A 19,291-nucleotide genomic window follows, 5' to 3' on the forward strand; every position below is an offset into this window, starting at 1 on the left:
AGAAGTCGTGGCAGTTGCTGCCTTGTATTTTACAAAGTATGTTGGTGTTATGTTTGTCAGTGTAGTTTTCACATGATATGGATTTTAGTTTTGTATCTGGTTTGTAAATAAATTTGGTGTTTACTGGAATGCTGTGTTTTGTTCAGTTTTTTCCAAATGTTGGTTATTCTTTTCACTGATGTCAGGAATATATGGTATGCAGCAATATGAGGTTTTGTAGTTTGTTGTACCTTGGGATTTATTGTTTGTTGTTGGTCTAGGTGTGTGCATATAATTTTTTCCATAGTGTTTTCAGGAAATTTGTTGAGGTTGATAAAGTGTTGTTTTATTTTGTTGATTTCATCATTAATTTTATCAGGTGAGCATAGCTTTGTGGCTATTTATTTATTTGGTTTCTTAATATGTTGAGTTTCTCTTTTGTTTCATATGCTGAGTCCCAGGGAATGTATAATCCAGTATGGGCGATTTTTCTGTGAATTTCTGTTTTGCATCATGTATCAGTTCTAGTGATTTTGACATAAAGAAATGCTATTTGGTTAGATTTTTCCTGTTCACAGGTGAACTTAATGTTGAAGTGTATCAAGTTAATGTAATTGGAAATAACTAAGTGTGTGTTCTGAAGATGTGAATCCAGCCTGTGTATCACATACCAGTACGGTGGTTGATGTAAGGCTGAATTGATTGCTTGCGATTCAGTCTGTCATACAAATGTTGGCTAGAACTGGTGACATTTATTTGTAGGTAGTTTTGATTATTGAACATATAGTTAGTTTTGGTGGTAATAAATTCTATAAGGGTTGCTAATTGGTTGCCGATGGTGTGTATCAATGGGTTGGGGTGTTCAATATAAAGTTCTAATGCTATCTTGCAGGAGTCAGTCATTGGGACTTCTGTGAAAAAGTAGATTACATCAAAACTGGCCATTAAAACTTTAGGATTTAGTTGATTAAAAATAAAGTTAAGAGTTTTTGAAAAAGAAGCCAGCTGATGTTACGTATTTAGAAAATGCCCACGCTATATTTACCGAGGTTGTCATTAAATAATTCGTAGGTTGACATTATAGGTCCTAGTGGACAATCAGGTTTACGAGATTTGGGGGGTGCCATACAGTTGTGGTAAAAGACAGCATGAAAACAATGTCTTCCTCTTCCGTTTCTTCTTTAATACATGATATACAGTATGGTAGTAACTGAGCCCAAAATAAATGTACCATATATTACAAATCATAGTTTAAGTCTTAGTCAACAATGTTCATATACATCTGAGTATAACAGCAGGTATCTATTATTATCCACATACAAAGAAAGCTGCCAATAAGATTATACACCAATTCTAAATGATTTACCCAATTTCTTTTAAAACCTTTGTTTTCTTTTTGAGCTTCTGTACATCTTGTTTTGCTTCTGTTAAAAGTACATGGACAGATGCTGGCTCAGCATCAATATCATATTGGTCTACAACAGCTACAGCAATTGAAATTGGACTTAGTGGCTGATGAATTGGTGATTGTTGGATGCGTCTTCGAAGCTGAGCACACATCCCCTCAGACTCCATTAACTTAGCCCTATGAAGATAGAGCCCACAATATATGGTCTTAATATGATAGTACAGCTTACACATAAAACACAGTAACTCTTATCTAAGAACAGAATGTTGAGTATACTTGTATATATTCTATCTTACATACAAGCTACATCTTTAAATCGCAAAATTTATGTATTTATATAATACAAAAATAATAATTTTTTGTTTTTTGGTTTCTTCTTACCTCTTTCAATACAGGCTCAGTCAAAGGTCACTGACCATAAGTTTCATACATACTCGTTTGGCCTTTATAGATTTAATACATCTAATTTTCAATACAGTGTGTAAATATTTACGAAAGTTTACAACTTTTCAGTCAACATTATAAGTGTGTTACACATAAAAAACTTGTACTTTTTAGTGAAGTATTTTTCAATAAACTAAAATAAAGATCTGTTCATTAATGTATTGAGTATTTTTTTCAAATAGTATATCTCCAAAGTAATTTTCATGTTAAGATTAAAAATACTTTTTCTAATCAAGTCACAAATATCCTTTGTGTGATTCCTAAAACCTCCTAAATATATTCCAAACTTTTCTTAAAATAACGTTTTATATTTTGTCTGTTATTTTCTCTACCCTAACTCACATACTTGCCTCATGAAAAATGTTTATGGTATTATAATTTCTTTTACCTAAGCCAATCTTAACTAGATCCCCCGCAAATCCCTATAGTTGCATTTAATATAATAAAGAATAAACATGAAAAACAAAATAAAGTACTTATCCAATCTTTTTTTCTTGCTATCAATTGTTAGAGACAGTTAAACTTACTTTTTTATACTTATGGTAGTAATGCACTAAATAATCATTAATTAAATAATGCACCAAAGAACACAGACTACTAGCATGCAAAACATTCTACTTCTCATACCTCTCACAATTTGTTTGGCTTTTTAACTATACAACAATCTAGTCATTAAGTTTCTTACTGGAATGTTGCTTGTACTCTGAATGAAATTGACTATTATCTATTCAGAACAGTGTTATATAGTACATCTTTAGATAAGTGAAAACCTTGACTTTCTATTGTTAAAAAAGCAATATATAATTAAATGTAACAGAAAATTGTTAACATATTCAGAAATGGAGGATGTGACAGATGGGTGGCAAAAGTGGTATGATTTTTTTTATTTGATAGCTCTGTTACCAAACAAAATTGAAGGCTACAAAAATTAGTTTGTCTGAAAAATAATGAATTTCTAATGAGTAATTTACGTATTTCTTACTTCAAGAGATGGTGAAAAAAATATATGGAAAAAAGTCTGTCACACTAGGAGAAATTGAAGATTTAAAATATTTCTTTATGGAAGTAGGAACTTTAAAGTTTTATACCATTAAAAATATGGATTAGTAGCTTAGGGTTTATGCTATAGTAATTGGTATAGCATAAATGAAAAGTAGTTTAAACAAATTTTTAAACAAGACAAACTTTGTCTTGTGTAGTGAAGGATACCCAAGGCAAAAGAATTAAAGAAAAATGAGAAGCATAACCTTCAAAAAATGTTATATCTTATTATCAAGGCAAGATTGCATAAAACACTCTTAATACTGTATTTTACATCGGACAAAGAAATGGTTACAAATATAACATCTGTAGCTGTAATTTCATATGAAATCAGGTTACAGAATAATATGAAAGTTAACTAACCAAAAATGCAAAATGTACAGCTTACATACCTGAGAGCTTCTATCTCCCTGAGATAACCTTGTATGATTCCTGTAATATCTGGCTGCAATAAACTCTCTCCTATGACAGAAAATTACAGTCATGATTCAAACATTTTGTTGCTATATGCCAACTATAAATTAATTCTGAATTAGATTAACACAAAAACCACCAATTTGACAATTTTCACTTCTAAAATTCAAATATTTTTGCAGTGTTGTCCTTTCATGACTTTTCCTAAATTTGTGTATTAAGTACCCTAATGTTGTGTTTAAAAGGCAAAATTGCAGAAATAAAAATGATATAACTTTTACCTAGACTACCAAAGGCCCATCAAGTTGACTACTGATTACAAGGCATGCTTTTAATTATAACATACCAACCAGTTTTATTTTGTTTTTATGTGAGTAGACTATATTTTCAGTATAGAAGCCAACTGAGCTCTTAGCTCTTTCAGTACATTAAGAGTTAGTTTATATTTTGGCCTTTCAAGTGTCAAAGAACAGGTTATGTTTATTGACTAATGTCGATGAATTTTAGGATAGTTTACCTATAATCCAAACTATTCCCATGAGACATTTGCTTGTCTGTCAATTTAGGTATATCATAACATTGCCTAACTAAACTCCTATCAATTTCTGTGAGAATGTTATCTGTTGTCTTTTGACTTGAATTATTTATATTGACAGAAACTCAAAAATAACATAATATTTAGGAACAACAAAGGACCAGTTGGTCAATCTTGGCTCTCCCATCCTTGAAGCCTTAATAAACTATTAAAAAAACATTTAAAGCCAGCCCTTATTATTCATATATCTATCAATCTTTATTTTAAACTCCCTCAAATTCATTACTTCCACAACATTCCAAGACAACTCATTTCATAGACAGACAAAGATTTGGAAAACAAAATTAGTCTTAGCTGAATATGAATTCTACCTTGCCTAAATCTATATTTGTGTCTCCTAGTTCTATAATTCTCACTATTAAGCATGAAATATGTTGGTGCATCAATATTATCAATTTCTTTTAGAATCTTAAATACTTCAATCAGATCACCTTTAACTCTTCTTTTATCAATAGAAATTTTTAAAAATCATAATCTCTCCTTATATGAAAACCCCTTTATCCCAGCTACCATTTAGTAACTCTCCTTTGAACCCTTTCCAACAATTCAATGTCTTTCCGATGGAAAGGAGACCAAGATGCAATACACCAAATTTGGCCTCACCAGTGACCTACACAATGAAATTAATTTTTTTAGGACTTGTATTCAATATTTCTGTAGATAAAACCTAAAACCTTATTTGCTGTACCACTAGCAAGAGCCTACTGCTTGGATGGCTTAAGAAATTGATAAATCTTTAGAACAAGTTCCCACTCCTTCATAACAATGTTAAAGTTATTCCTATTCAAATTATGATAATGCACATGCACTATCTTGCATTTATTACAACTAAAACCTACCTGTCATTTATTAGTTAAACTCATTAAAAAATCTAAATCCTCTGTAAAGCAACAGCATTCTCTTCACAGCCAGCAACACCCAAGACCTTGATATAATCAGAAGTAATTTATTGACCAAACCCTTCATCTATGTTGTTAATGTAAAACAAAAAGACCAGTGGTCCTAAGACTGAGCCCTGAGGTACTCCACTTGTGACATGAATCCAGTCTGACTGAACTCAATTTGAAATAATCTTCTGCTTTCTTCTATCACGCCACTTGTCTATCCAATTAGCTAAATTATCCCCTACACCAATAGAGATAAGTTTCTTTGCAAGCCTTTTCATGATACTTTGTCAAATGCTTTCTGAAAATCCACATACAAATCTACACTCTTACCCTCATCTAAATAGACAGTAGCATTTTCAGAGCATGTCAAAATATTTGTAAGGCAAGCTTTTCCCTTAATAAAACAATACTGCCTATCCCAATAAAATTCTAAACCTTGTTAAATGACATGGCAAAGTATCTTTTATCAGACTTTCAAAATGTTTCCTACAATGGATGTAAGACTAATAGACAAATAATTATTTGGAAAACTTCCATTACCTCCCTTGATGATAAGTATAATATTATCTAATTTCCAATCTGTTGATACTTATCCACTATTTAAGGACTTACAACAAATTAAGGCAAGTACATCACATATCTAACCAATGACCTCCTGTGAACCCTCATGGAAATATTATTTAGTTCAGGAGATTATCAATCTTTTAACTTCACAAGATTATTTTCACAAGCACAGAATTTATGCAATTGTCTTGTTTAACTTTGTTTTCATCTATTAATTGTTCAAAACAAGGTTGGTTGGTTGATTTAGTGCTTTATGGCACAAAGCAGCTAGGCTATCTGCGCCAAACTTCCGGTAAAAAGGTAAAGTAAATGTAGTAAAATTCATAAAAGGAAATGAAGGTAAAACAACATTTAAAAACATAAATAGCATAAAATTAGTTTTGACATCTAATCTACAATATAAAGAGAGAAACCACAGTAAGAGAAGATATAAAAGACTTTCCGTAGTATAATGGTAATTATCATAACCTGCCAGGAAGACTAACAGGTAAGTACAAGAACCATCATCAGTCACCTGAAGTTGGCCTTTCCAGTCCTGGCTTCGGGTTGTGCATCATTATGGCCATTTTCAAAAAAGTAAAGTAATAAAAGTTTTAAAAGACATGTAGCAAAATTGTAATAATGACTCTCCAGGATGACTAAAGTGTAGTTCGAACAGATAGTTCAAACAGCAGCGTTAGTCACTTGAAGTTGGCCTTTCCAGTCCTGGTGTCGAGTTATTTAATGTTACAGCCAATTTCTAATTTCAAATCAAACTAGAGAGATTGTGATTCATAAAAGGGAACCACATTAAAAAACTTTTAATGTATAAATTTAAAACACTTAAATGATTTTGAAAAGATTAATGGCCTTTAAAACACTAAAAACTTTGTTATTGGTGATGGTGACACTGTCCACCTTGATAGTCTAATGTTACGAACAAACCTTGTGACCAAACAGTGTTAAAATGGTGCCGTTGATGAGAGTCATAATGATGACAAGAAAATAAATGTGGCTTATAGTGATCCGAGTGTTACATAGACTACACACTGATGCATCAATTTCAGATATAAGAAAACGATGAGTTAAAAAACTGTGTCCAATGTGTAGTCTAGTTAGAACAACTTCCTCCTTCTGATCTTTACAGAAACAAGATGGCCAAAGTCCAATATAGGGTTTTATTTGGAAAAAATTTTTTTGTGTTGCTCACTCCAAGTTGACTGCCAGCTGGCACAGAGCCCCGAGTCTTGAATGCAGAACCACAGTTCATGCATGGAATAGGCACATTGGTGATAGTGCCAGAGCAGATAGATTTACCTGCCATGTCTGCATTGGTGGATGTTTAGATCCCAGAGAAGGTAACCTGTAAAAACAGAACCTTCCCTAGGAGGTCCCCTCATCACGTACAGGAATCCACACCAAGGGGAAAGTAATTAATTATTTTGTAGTTAGTTTTACAAGAATTATAGGTACATATTAAACACTATGTATGTGTGTGTTTTCTTATAGCAAGGCCCCATTGGGGGGAATTGAACTGCTGATTTTAGAATTGTAAATCCATAGACTTACCACTATACTAGTGAGGGGCACTCAAAATAAGGAATACTGCTAGTCTTCATTAGTAAAAACTGAAGAAAAGTAGAATTCAATAACCTCGTCACCTCATAATCAACAGATAAAAGATTCCTTTGTCATCCCTTGAGGGTTCTTATCCCCCTCCTGACATTTTATCTCTAATGTACAAAACCAGTAAATTTGTAATGCTTTTCTCTAATTTTATCTCATATCATTTGTGAGCCAAACTGGTTTCTTACTTGCAGCTACCCTTTACTTTATCTAAGGAATATATTTGTTTTGAATAGTAAAAAAATAAAGATGGATGGAAAAAGAATTATCTGCTATGAAATTTGGAATCAATCATCATTATTCTTGATTTCCACACCAACACAGCAATGATCACTTGTACCTGGATATTCCCCAATTTTCATCCTTTCAATCATCTCTACATTAACTTAACAATAAACCTAAAACAACAGTTAAGTTCCTTGACCAACTGATGAAAAAATCCATTTTTAACAGTTTCCAAAAACCTTTATCCACCATGGTATGGACTGGTTTTCCCCAGTCAATACAGATTTAAACCAATACACACAAAATCCAAGAAAAATACGACAACCAGTTAACCCTTTTGGCACTGAATAAAAAATTTTAATGTTTGGCATGGTGCTGAATATATACTTCAACTAATTACAGTATCAGTACTAAAAGCATGATATCTCGGCAATAACTCAACAAAAAAGTCCCTGAAATATTCAGCGATTGTACCCAATACTATATATGTTGAATTCAACACATAAGAGTAACAGGAATAAAGGAAGACACCCTGAAACACAACAAAGAAGTGCCACGTCAAGCACAATAATTTATTATAAATTGTATACAATTTGTGCAGCAGCCCGTCAATAGTCTTTGTGGTTATAATATATATCTCATGGCATGGTAAAAAGCACATGGGAAGATGGAATGTTTGCAGAAATAATTAGTCTGCTTTCTCAGTGATGTCGAGAAACCCACTTGTTGAGAAATTTATATGTAAAAACTGCTCGTTTGGGTTGAGAAAATATTTTACATAGAAGAGCGAACAACGTTTCGACCTTCTTCGGTCATCATCAGGTTCACAAAGAAAGAGGTAACTGACCGGAAGCTGACCACATGTTTGAAAGGGGTTGTGCAACTGTGTGTCGAAATGTAGAGGGCGGTATTAGATGTTTGAATATATAATTTTATTTATTTTATTATATTAATATAGGTATAAAGGCATTCCTTTATATTGGTTTATTTTGGGTTTAAGTTGTTGTATAAGTAAGGCTTCTTTAATTTTGCGTTTGTTTATGTTTGTTTCTTTATTTAGTATTTGAGTGTTTTCTATGGTTATGTTGTGTTTATTTGACTTGCAGTGTTCGAAAACGTGTGAAGGTGACTTTTTATGTTCTTTGAATCTGGTTTTCATTTTTCTACTTGTTTCTCCAATATAGAAGTCATGGCAGTTATCACATTGTATTTTTAACACAGTATTACATCCACCACTATACTGGTACAGATGTGTAGATGACACGGTTGCGGGATTCAAATCTACAGAACACATACTTAATTTTTTCAATCACATTAACTCTATACATCCCAACATTAACTTCACATGTGAACAGGAAGAAAGCAATCAAATATCATTTCTTAACCTCAAAATTACAAGAACTGACACACAATTCAAAACAGAAATCCACCGAAAAATCACCCATACTGGACTATACATTCCTTGGGACTCAGCACATGAAACAAAACAAAAACTCAACATACTAAGAAACCAAATAAACACAGCCATAAAACTATGCTCACCAGATAAAATTAACGATGAATTAGACAAAATAAAACAATACTTCATCAACATCAATAAATTTCCTCCACAAACTGTAAAAAACATTATATGCACACACCTAGACAGAAAGCAAAATCAACCAACTAAAGTAAATACAGCTCACGAATCAAAAAAACCACAAAACCATACACTGCTGTATACCATATATTCCTGACATCAGCAAACAAATAACAAACATTTGGCAAAAATTAGTAACAAAATATGACATTCCAGTTAATACCAAATTTATTCAAAAACCAGGCACAAAACTGAGGCCTATACTATGTAAAACTACACTGACAAACACCACACCAACATTATTTATAAAATACAATGTGATAACTGCCACGACTTCTATATTGAGAAACAAGTAGAAAATGGAAACCAGATTCAAAGAACATAAGTCACCTTAACATGTTTTCGAACACTGCAAGTCAAATAAACACAACATAACCATAGAAAACACTCAAATACTAAATAAAGAAACAAACATAAACAAACGCAAAATTAAAGAAGCCTTACTTATACAACAACTTAAACCCAAAATAAACCAATATAAAAAAACGCCTTTATACCTATATTAATATAATAAAATAAATAAAATTATATATTCAAACATCTAATACCGCCCTCTACATTTCGACACACAGTTACACAACCCCTTTCAAACATGTGGTCAGCTTCCGGTCAGTTACCTCTTTCTTTGTGAACCTGACGATGACCGAAGAAGGTCGAAACGTTGTTCGCTCTTCTATGTAAAATATTTTCTCAACCCAAACGAGCCGTTTTTGCATATAAATAGTCTGCTTTCTTTTCCATCCAGTTGTGTATCTATCGCTGCAGACAGTACAATCAGGTTTGTGTTTTTTGTCCTCATATTGTCCAATTCCATGTCTTTCCACCAAACACTGACCTTTATCAGTACTTGGTCTTCCTTTATGTCTAGCTTTGTTGACATATCCCTCCACCAAATTTTGAATAATCTGCTCTCTGAATAGTCCTGGAGATACCAAATTTTCACTGTTGCTCTTCTCTAAGCCGATGGTAAATGGTAAAATACCACTTGGCACTTTTATGCGGATACATAAAGGTTCCCAGGTTCTGATCCATGATGTCTACTCCACCAACGTGTTGGTTGTATGTTTCAGCAATCAGTGGTTTTCTCGTATTTCTGTATCCACCTCTGGATCGAATTCTTATATCTGTGGTGCCATTTGTGGAAACGGTCGATGAAAAATGCACACGTTTAGTGTCATGCCAAGCACGTTACCATATTACCACCATGTATAAATACTGGCAGATCTCCTTCGCTAAGACACAATCTTGTAGGGTGGATATCTGATGGCATGTGTTTGTGCCACAAGTCCCAGTTCCATTCATCTCTAAGTGTTTGAATAAAGAAGGTGAAAAATAAAAGTTGTCCATGAAGACTATATGTTCCTTATTCCAAAACTCCTCCAGTAGATTCAAACAAAGTCTCTATGACTGAATATCCAGCCACAGGCACTATGGTATTTTTCCCACAATATGTAATAAATTTCAAAGCATATCCAGATTTATTTTCACACAATGCAAATTGTTTGATGCCCCATCTTGTGGGTTTTGATAGTAAATATTGTCCGAGATGAACTCTCCCTTTGAATTTGATGATACTTTCATCAATGGACAGCTCACGTTGTGGGGCATATACTGCAAGGTGTTTTGATTCACAGAGATTCATCAGATCCCGAATTTTCCACAGTGGATCATAATTTGGATCTCCACTGTTTGGCAGATCATGCTCATTGTTAGCAAAATGCAAAAACGATGTCAGGATTTTGTAACAATCTCATGGCATTACCTCTGTTAGCCAAAAACTTTATTACAATAAATTCCAAGAAACAAAAAACTACAAAACCTTAAACTGCTGCATATCATATACTCCCAGTATCAGCAAAAAAATAACTAACATTTGGTTAAACTTGTAACAAAAACACAACATTTCAGTTAACACTAAATTTATTCTAGAAAGTAGAAAAATCAAGTCCATATTATTGGATGCATTTGTAATGACTGTTGTTGCAGACTTATAAACCCCAAAACTTTTCAACAAACAAGGAAATTTTTCTACTGTTTTGTGAGTTACAATTGTATATTTTTAGAGCATTATGCAATTAAATAAAAATTAATTGCAATACTGTGAGTAATATAAACAAATTAGGGTTAACTCTCTTCAATAACCAAGGAAAAAGAAGATTTGATAAGAATTTCTTGTTTTTCATGTTTATTCTTCAGGTATAATTATAAAAATAATGATTGTTTTAAGTTAGTTTAGATTAGATTAAGTGAAATAAATAATAATAATAACAAAATGAAAATGTTTCGTGAGGCATGCATGCGAGATACTTATTCTAGTAGCTAATGGTTAATGTAATTCATTGGCATAGCAAAATGTTCCCCGAGTGATTTACAACTCATAAGCATGTGAACAGTAGTTAGTCATGGTTCAAAAGGCAATAAAACAATAAAATTTAATTACAAGTCAATACATACTGTTATGAGCTTAAAGATAATTAGGATAAGCAAATGTGGTTTTATATGACATTGTGAAGTCGTTATAGATAGAAAAGAAAGGTAATTTAAATTTATTTATTTATTTAGGTCATTCAGATTTACCATTCCTGTTTAAGTTTTACTGGAAAAAAAGTTTGTAATGCATTTAGGAGGTCTTAATGATTATTCAAAAGATTGAGATAAGGAAAAGTATCTTCAATTTAACATGAAAATTGTTTTGCATATGAACTATTCAAAACAAATACTCAATATATTTATGGACAAACCTTTATATATTTAAAAGTGGCTGGTATGGGTAGAGAAGCACTATGAAGAGGAGTGAACATTTATTTAATATTTGGGTTTTTTTATGGGTATGTTGTGTATTTGATTTGCAGTGTTCGAAAATGTGTGAAGGTGACTTTTTGTGTTCTTTGAATCTGGTTTCCATTTTTTTTACTTGTTTCTCCAATATAGAAGTCGTGGCAGTTATCACATTATATTTTATAATGTTGGTGTTGTGTTTGTCAGTGTAGTTTTTACACAGTATAGATCTTAGTTTTGTGCCAACATTATTTATAAAATACAATGCGATAACTGCCATGATTTCTATACTGGAGAAACAAGTAGAAAAACAGAAACCAGATTCAAGGACCACAAAAAGTCACCTTCACACATTTTCAAAGACTGCAAGTCAAATAAACACAACATAACCACAGAAAACACCCAAATACTAAATAAAAAAAAACAACAAAGAAATGCAAAATTAAAGGAGCCTTACTTATAAAACAACTCAAGCCCCAAATAAACTAATACAAAGGAACACTTTATACCAATATTAATAAATATATCCAACATCTTAGCATGCCCTCTACATTCCTACACTCAATTACACAACTACCTTCAAACGTGTAGTCAGCTACTGCTCATGGTCAGTAACCCTTTCTTTCTTTGTGAACCTGACAATGACCAAAGGTTGAAACATTGTTTGCTCCTCTACACAGTGCTTCTCCACCCATACCAACAGTTTTTACATACAATTTTCTATTTTCTCTACAAGTGCATTTTCTCATCATCATGAGCAAATCTTTATTTAACATAAAAAGAAAACATTTTTGTGAAGTATTTTTAATAAAAGACTTATAACTAAGTGAAATAGTTCAAAATTTTGTAAAAACACACACATTATACTGGAAGTTAAAAGCATTAATTATACAAAGACTTTAAATGAGTACAAAGGGATCCTATGGTTAATCATATAGACCGACCCCATATTGAAATAGTTAATTTCATAGTTTTTTAGGGGGATGGGACAAAAGAGATAAAAAGATGTGTAGAGTAAAAGTGTCACGCGAGTCACATTAAGGGAAATTCAGGACTCTTGAAATATTGCCTTATAAAATTAAGGACTTAAGACAGTGTTAAGAAAAAGTAGCAAGAAGATAAAACTAGAGCTGGAGTGAGAAGACATGGGTACGCATATAGTTGAGTTCATCAACATCAAACAAATAAAAACACAAGAAAATATGATTCATGAAACAAATACAAAGAAGAATGTACAAAATATACAACACACTAAGGAAGAAATTCAAATACCTTAAAAAAATAATTACCTACCTAGATGGATATGAGAAGTGTTGGTAATATTTTATGTTTAAGAAAGTAGTATAATTTCAACACTGGCAATCCCCACATGAAATTATTATTTGTTTGGAAAATGTAAAATGCATATGAACCATGTGTCTAAGAAAATAAAACTACCTGATGTAATCCATGTTCCCATTTCCTTTTCCGTCAGTAACTCTGAGTTCCTCACATTCAGTCTTTCTACTGTTTCTTGTAAAGCTTTGATACGTGTTCGCAAGTTATTGTTCTCAGTTTGCAGCATAGTATTCTCATGAAACATATCATTTATTTGTTCCGTTCCATCTTCTCCAACAACCCTCTTACCCTGGAAACACCAAGTTTATATCAGAAGCTTATTCTGTAGAATTCTTAAAGCTTCACATATAAGACTTACTAAATGTAATGATTAATTTAGTTCTGTTAAGAAAACTGAGTTTCAGCAAATAACAACCATAAATTTTAAAAAGTAATTTCCAAAAAACTGCATACATTAAATGACTTTTCAGTTTACTTCCTTTCTTCAGAACTTTCTGATAAATATGTTTTTAATTGGCAGGGTTGAACTTTGTTTTTATTTGTAGTTTTACAGATTAACAGATAAAAGTATCTTACTTTATACACACACACACACACACACACACACTAAGTTCAGGAGCTGTACAGTCATTGCCCTGTTGAAGAAGTGCAAGGTTTCTTGTAGATGTGGGAAATATTGATGTTTTCACAAACAGAAAGTACAAAGTGTGTAAAATGAGAATGAATTTGAAATTTAAATAAAGTAATCAGTTTCAAAAATTGGATCCCATTAAGAACATTTTTACTGCAGCAATATAGTTAGGTTGTTTGTTGTTAAGCCCAATTCAGTTAAATCTGAACTTCATAACTTACATTTTAACACAAAATTAATAAATTTTAGATACTGACATCAGAAACTGAATAACAAAAAAAAAAGTTTCTAAAATTAATTATTAATCACTTGAAAGCTAAATTAACTGTAGTGAAATTTAAACCCTGCTATAAAAAAACGAGTGGACAGTATGAAACAAATACCTATTGAGGGATACTCGTGTTGAAAACAATCAACAAATACAAAACCTTTTCACTCAGTGTACATGCAGCAGTAAGCAATAAAACTTTTGTTTTCAATTTCTTCTATATCATGTTTATCTGGTTTTGAGGGTTATAAGAAGCATAATGTGTTTTTCAAAACATAATTTGAATAGGAGCTTTCAATCAAACAGTCACATAAGCAAAACCTTTTTGTAATTAATTTTCATTAAATTTGGATTCAGTTGGTAACAAAAAACATTTAACTCTTATTACTTTTAAACTTACATAACAAATGTATATATATAAAAAAGACTAAAATATTGAAACTAGATACAGTTTTACTATAGATAAGCTTTAAGAAGTGAACTAGATTCAGAAATATTACACGTAAAATTGAGAAAAACTTTAGACACTTCAGTCTAATGAAAAAGCCATCTCAGTTTTTTACATTAATGGTTTTTAAGACTTAAAATCAAATTACTTCAGTATCATTCAAAACCCTCCGAGTCATTATAATGCCTAAATAATGTTTCTGCAGCTATCATAGTACAATATTTAGATTCTGGTTTTCCTGAATAATCTAGTTCTAGAGGCAGAACAGTATTCTTTTATTATAAAGTTTCTTAAATTTTATATCATTTAATTAGCACCCTTGATGAATTTGCATTTCGGTGTAGTAAAGACAACATAAAAAAACAAATTATTTAAATAATAAATTTGAACATTAAAAATAACAATAGTCCAAAAACATGGTAATACAAAATAAGAAATGTTCTAGCTTCTAGAAAATAGTTCTGCTGCCTAACACTGTGCTCTACACTATATAAAATAAGTAAAGAGTAACTTAAATCTACAGTACATAGATCCAATAAGGCAAAAGTAATGTTAATACAATTAATTACCAATCACCTCCCTCAGTTCATTGTCATACAAGTCAGGTATAAAACAGTCAATTATTTTTTACAAGATAAAAATAACTGAACATTTAGCCAATACTATACACAAACTGATGCACCCATTCAACATATGAAGAAGACAAAGGAGCCCACAGAGGAAGTAACATATAAAGATCAAATTCAAATGCATACCACCTGTGCCAATCCCCACAGTGAGTCCCACAAATGTATAACATACATAGTGATAACATGCACATTGGTATACCAAAATAAGCACATGCAGAGACTGCTGTTACTTGTTATCAATGGGAACAATGTAAAGTTAATTATAGTAGTTATTCACTTACGAGCTAAAGATTAATGGCAAATCATCTGCTTTTCAGAAAACATTCTTTCATGCTTACCCTATAGAAAAAAACACAAATGATAACACTATGCTAGAATAAAGAGGAACAAAAATAATACTTGTTTATACTCCATCAGCTCTAGCTGGAGCTGTTGAATTTCGTGACGGAGAAGAGAAATTGTTTGACTAGACTTATCCTGATTTACCATCACCCTGTTTTTGATATTTTTAGCTCTGTTGGCATATTTCAAGGTGTTTAAGGTTTCCATGAAGTCCCGGTCAGATGGAGAAACACAGGCTATCATCAAAGTTTGACTAGTAAAAAGAAATAAATGTGCATGTATGTATTACACAAATATCTGATTTAAGTAAAAAATGATAATCTCATGTTTGAAAGGTAATATTTATAAAGTATATGATATGATTTTTTATTATGTTCCTAAAAATGCTACATATTTCCTCTGATAATGTCTGCTGTTAAGAGTAAGTCCTGTTAAGGACTGAGGGTGGTTTTTTAACTTACTTGTTAGTCTTCCTGTTGAGTTATGATAATTACAATTATGCTGCAGAAAGTCCTTTACAACTTGTTAAGAGTATTCATATTAATCAGGCCTGGTTCCGAGTTATTTGACGTTATAGCCATTTTCAGGAAGTATAATAATAGTTTCAAAAGACTTGTAGTAAAATTTTAATTATAACTCACCAGGATGACTAACGGGTAGTTCAAACATCAGTGTTAGTCACCTGAAGTTGGCCTTTATAGTCATGGGTTAGAGATATTTGATGTTACGGACATCTGTCTAATTTCAAATCAAACTAGATGGACTTTGATTCTTAAAAGGGAATCACATTAAAAAGGGTTTAATGTATAAATTAAAAAACTTAAAGAGCATTAAAAAGATTAATGGCCTTTAAAAACTAAAAACATTTCCAAGGTGGACAGTGTCACCATCACTACTAACACTGTCTAATGTTACAGATAAATCTTGGGGCAGAACATGTATAAAATGGTGTTATCATTGAAAGTCATAATGATGGCAAGACAGTAAAATGTGACTTATTGTGAACTGAGAGTTACACAGGCAACACATTAGTGCATCAGTCTTAAATAAAAGAAAAGGATGAGTTAAAAAAACTGTTACGAATGTGTAGTCTAGTTAGAACAACTTCCTCTTTCCAATCCTTACAGTAACAAAATGGCCAAAGTCCAATAGAGGGTTTTATTTGGAAAAGTTTGTTTTCATGTTACTCCCTACAAGCTGATTGCCAACTGGCATGGAGCCAAGTCTTGAATGCAGGACCATAGTCCATGTATGGAACAGGCAGAGCAGTGACAGTGCAAGAGCAGACAGATTTAGCTGTGGTGTCGACAAGCTCGTTCCCACAAATATCAACATGGCGCAGTATCCAGAAAAACTGGATAGAAGTAGATGTTAAAGAGAAATGGGCCAGTCTCTTTTGAATATCGGTGAGAACAGGATGTTAGCTAAGATGAAGCAATTCCAGAGCCAGTAGAAGCCTAAGCAAGTCAGTATAAATAGTGCAGTTTGAGTATTGCTTAGCTTCTAAGTGATCCAGAGCAAGAGAAATAGCATACAGGTCAGCACTGAACACAGAAGCTGTAGAGAGGATTCTGGGCACAACCACCAAACCACAACAAACCATGGCAGAGCCCACACAGTCGCCTGATTTCGAACCATCTGTATAAATAGGAATGGGAGGAAGGTTTGAAAGATGTTCAGCAAATAACAGACAGTATTTCCAATCGGGAGTATCTGCTTTTCTCAGATGACTTAAAGATACGTCACATTTGCAGACTATAAGAAGCCATGGTGGGATGGGTTGATCAGTGGATACAGCAATGTTATCCAAGAACAGACCCAATTCATTCATTTGCACCTGTATATGAAAGCCAAAAGGAGTAATGGCAGATCATCTGCTCTGAAAAGTATGGCCCACCTAGGAAGGAAAACACAACCACAGGTGGGATGCTTTGGTAAGGAACAAAGCATATAGTAGAGACAGTTGCAAATGGTAGAGGTACAAAGAAGGTTCATGATACTCTGTGTATAAGCACTAGGGAAGTGCAGAAAGCCCTTGTGCAGAGCCAAAGTCCTTGTTGATGTATGGGGTCCAGTATCTTTAAGGCTGATGTCCTGGCAGAGCCATAAACCAGTGATCCATTGTGGGGTTTTGATCAAATAAGAGCATGATATATCTTTATCATAGAACATTTATCTGCTACCAAATTGGTGGAAAAGGAGAACTCAGAGGATGTTCAGGAAAGACATACAGGATGGTAGGAAGCAATCAGTGTGTTGATGTCATCCAGATTAGAAGGAAAACATCAACAGTTCCATCATATCAAGGTGGCCATTTTTTATTTATGTGTAGGAAAATTGGGTAGAGAACTCCGTTTATGACCACATCCTTTTTCTTTACTGTCTTTATTCAAAGGAGTTCTATTGACCTCCATGGATCCTGCCCTGGGTTGATTGGGCAGGTTTTTGCTGTTGGAAGAGGTTTCCAACAACTGAAAACATGAACAAATGATCATTTTACATCTTGGGGTGGGAGAAGAAGATGTAGCCGAGGAAATGCCTGTACTCGGAACCAAAAGTAGTGGGTAATGGGATTCGTTGGAATATATGCAAGGGACACAGATGGGTGTTGAAGCTGATTCACCAACTATTTTAACCATGGAGGTCAAAAGACTTCTTTTGTTTTGTAAACCATTCTTTTGGAGGCACAGAGAAATCCATCTACACTCCCGCTGTAGTAGTGGAATGAAGTGCAGCAGCATACGTCTGAGATGAAGTGGTGGACTGCAACTTTCAAGCCGCTGCACCTCTTTTAGAGCAAGAACAAAAGTAGGATGGGTGAGAGCCATTGCAACTGATGCAACAAGAGTCCATATCACACTCATAGACATCATGGTCCTTGCCACTGCAACAAGCACATATCAAGGAACCACGACATGATGTCTTTGAGTGAGGGAATTGCCGACACTGGAAACAGAGAGGGTTTGGAATGTATGGCCGTACCCTATAATTAAGATAACCAGCCTTAATGGTGGTAAGTGGATGTGGTGATGTAAATGTCAGAATTAGGAAACTGGTCGGCATCATAATTCCATCTTTGCGAGTAGAGATACGCTTCACTGCAGAAACTCCTTGGGTGGAGAAACCAGCAAGAATCTGACTCAAGGATGTTCTTCAAATCCTTCTCAACAATAACTCCTCATGATGAATTCAAAGTAGCGTGAGGTGTAACCTCAATAGATATATATTTCCAATCATCTTTCAATGCAAGAGGAGTTCACTGTGTTGAGATGTGGATATTTCCACCAATATATCACCAGATCAAAGCTTCTTTACTGACTTTGGAGAACCAGCAAATCCCTCTAGTCCCTTCTCAATCAAAAAGGGAGAAATTTTCTCTGAAGGTTTGTCTGAAAGAGAATGTAGTATAAGAAAATGAGGTACAACAGATATTACAGATGTTGAAGATTGCTGCTCAGAATCTTCAAGACGTGATTGTTTACCTATGGACTGTTTTTTCACTATTTTATTTAAGTTTTTATTTAAAGGATCTATAATAAAAAAGGGAATAATTCAGTGCCAACTGACCCCACCTACCATTCAACCCTATGAGGGGATGCATTACAATGCCAAACAAGGACACTGCAGCAACACCAGGGTTTCATGAGCACTATACCCAAACACCAGCATCAGATACAATGTCCACAACACCTGTTGAGAATATCCAATACTGGTACTTGGTTGACCCTAACCCAAGTGGACTAGCCAACTGACCCAAGGCTGCCTGTCTACAGGAATTCAATGCCAAAGTGGCGTGTTTGGGTCGGACTCCTCAATCACCAGGATTCTCTCCTCCCCTTCCTGGGTCACCACACATGGCAAACACGTGGGTGGACTGAGATCATAGAGGAGGTAAAGTGAAAAAACAGAACCTTCCCCGGGAAGTCTCCTCACCATGTACAGCAATCCACACTGAGGGGCCTATAAAGCAATTACCTGAGAAAACAAAATGTTTCAATTTTATCATTAACAGGAAATAACTTCACTGGGCTTCAATGTTTATTACTATAGAGATAG

At 33.4% G+C, this 19,291-nt stretch overlaps 2 protein-coding genes across 8 annotated transcripts in view; both read right to left on the bottom strand.

The window, feature by feature from the left end:
* LOC143244799 (kinesin-like protein KIF21A) overlaps positions 1-19,291 on the bottom strand; it is a 146,727-nt gene that overhangs the window by 67,032 nt on the left and 60,404 nt on the right. For all 7 annotated transcript variants that reach the window (XM_076490139.1, XM_076490143.1, XM_076490138.1 and 4 more), the window contains 4 exons: positions 15,293-15,488; positions 13,017-13,206; positions 3,265-3,334; positions 1,346-1,564 (listed from right to left, as the gene is read on the bottom strand). In XM_076490139.1, the coding sequence (XP_076346254.1) occupies positions 1,346-1,564; positions 3,265-3,334; positions 13,017-13,206; positions 15,293-15,488 (675 nt within the window). The remainder of the gene's footprint in view (positions 1-1,345; positions 1,565-3,264; positions 3,335-13,016; positions 13,207-15,292; positions 15,489-19,291) is intronic.
* On the bottom strand, positions 9,741-10,443 carry LOC143236927 (uncharacterized). Its single transcript, XM_076475619.1, has 2 exons — positions 10,196-10,443; positions 9,741-9,906 (listed from the first exon to the last, which is right to left on the bottom strand). Exons 1-2 carry the CDS (start codon positions 10,441-10,443, stop codon positions 9,741-9,743), a joined length of 414 nt encoding a protein of 137 aa, XP_076331734.1.

Source organism: Tachypleus tridentatus, chromosome 2, assembly GCF_004210375.1.
Source record: "Tachypleus tridentatus isolate NWPU-2018 chromosome 2, ASM421037v1, whole genome shotgun sequence".
NCBI lineage: Eukaryota > Metazoa > Arthropoda > Merostomata > Xiphosura > Limulidae > Tachypleus > Tachypleus tridentatus.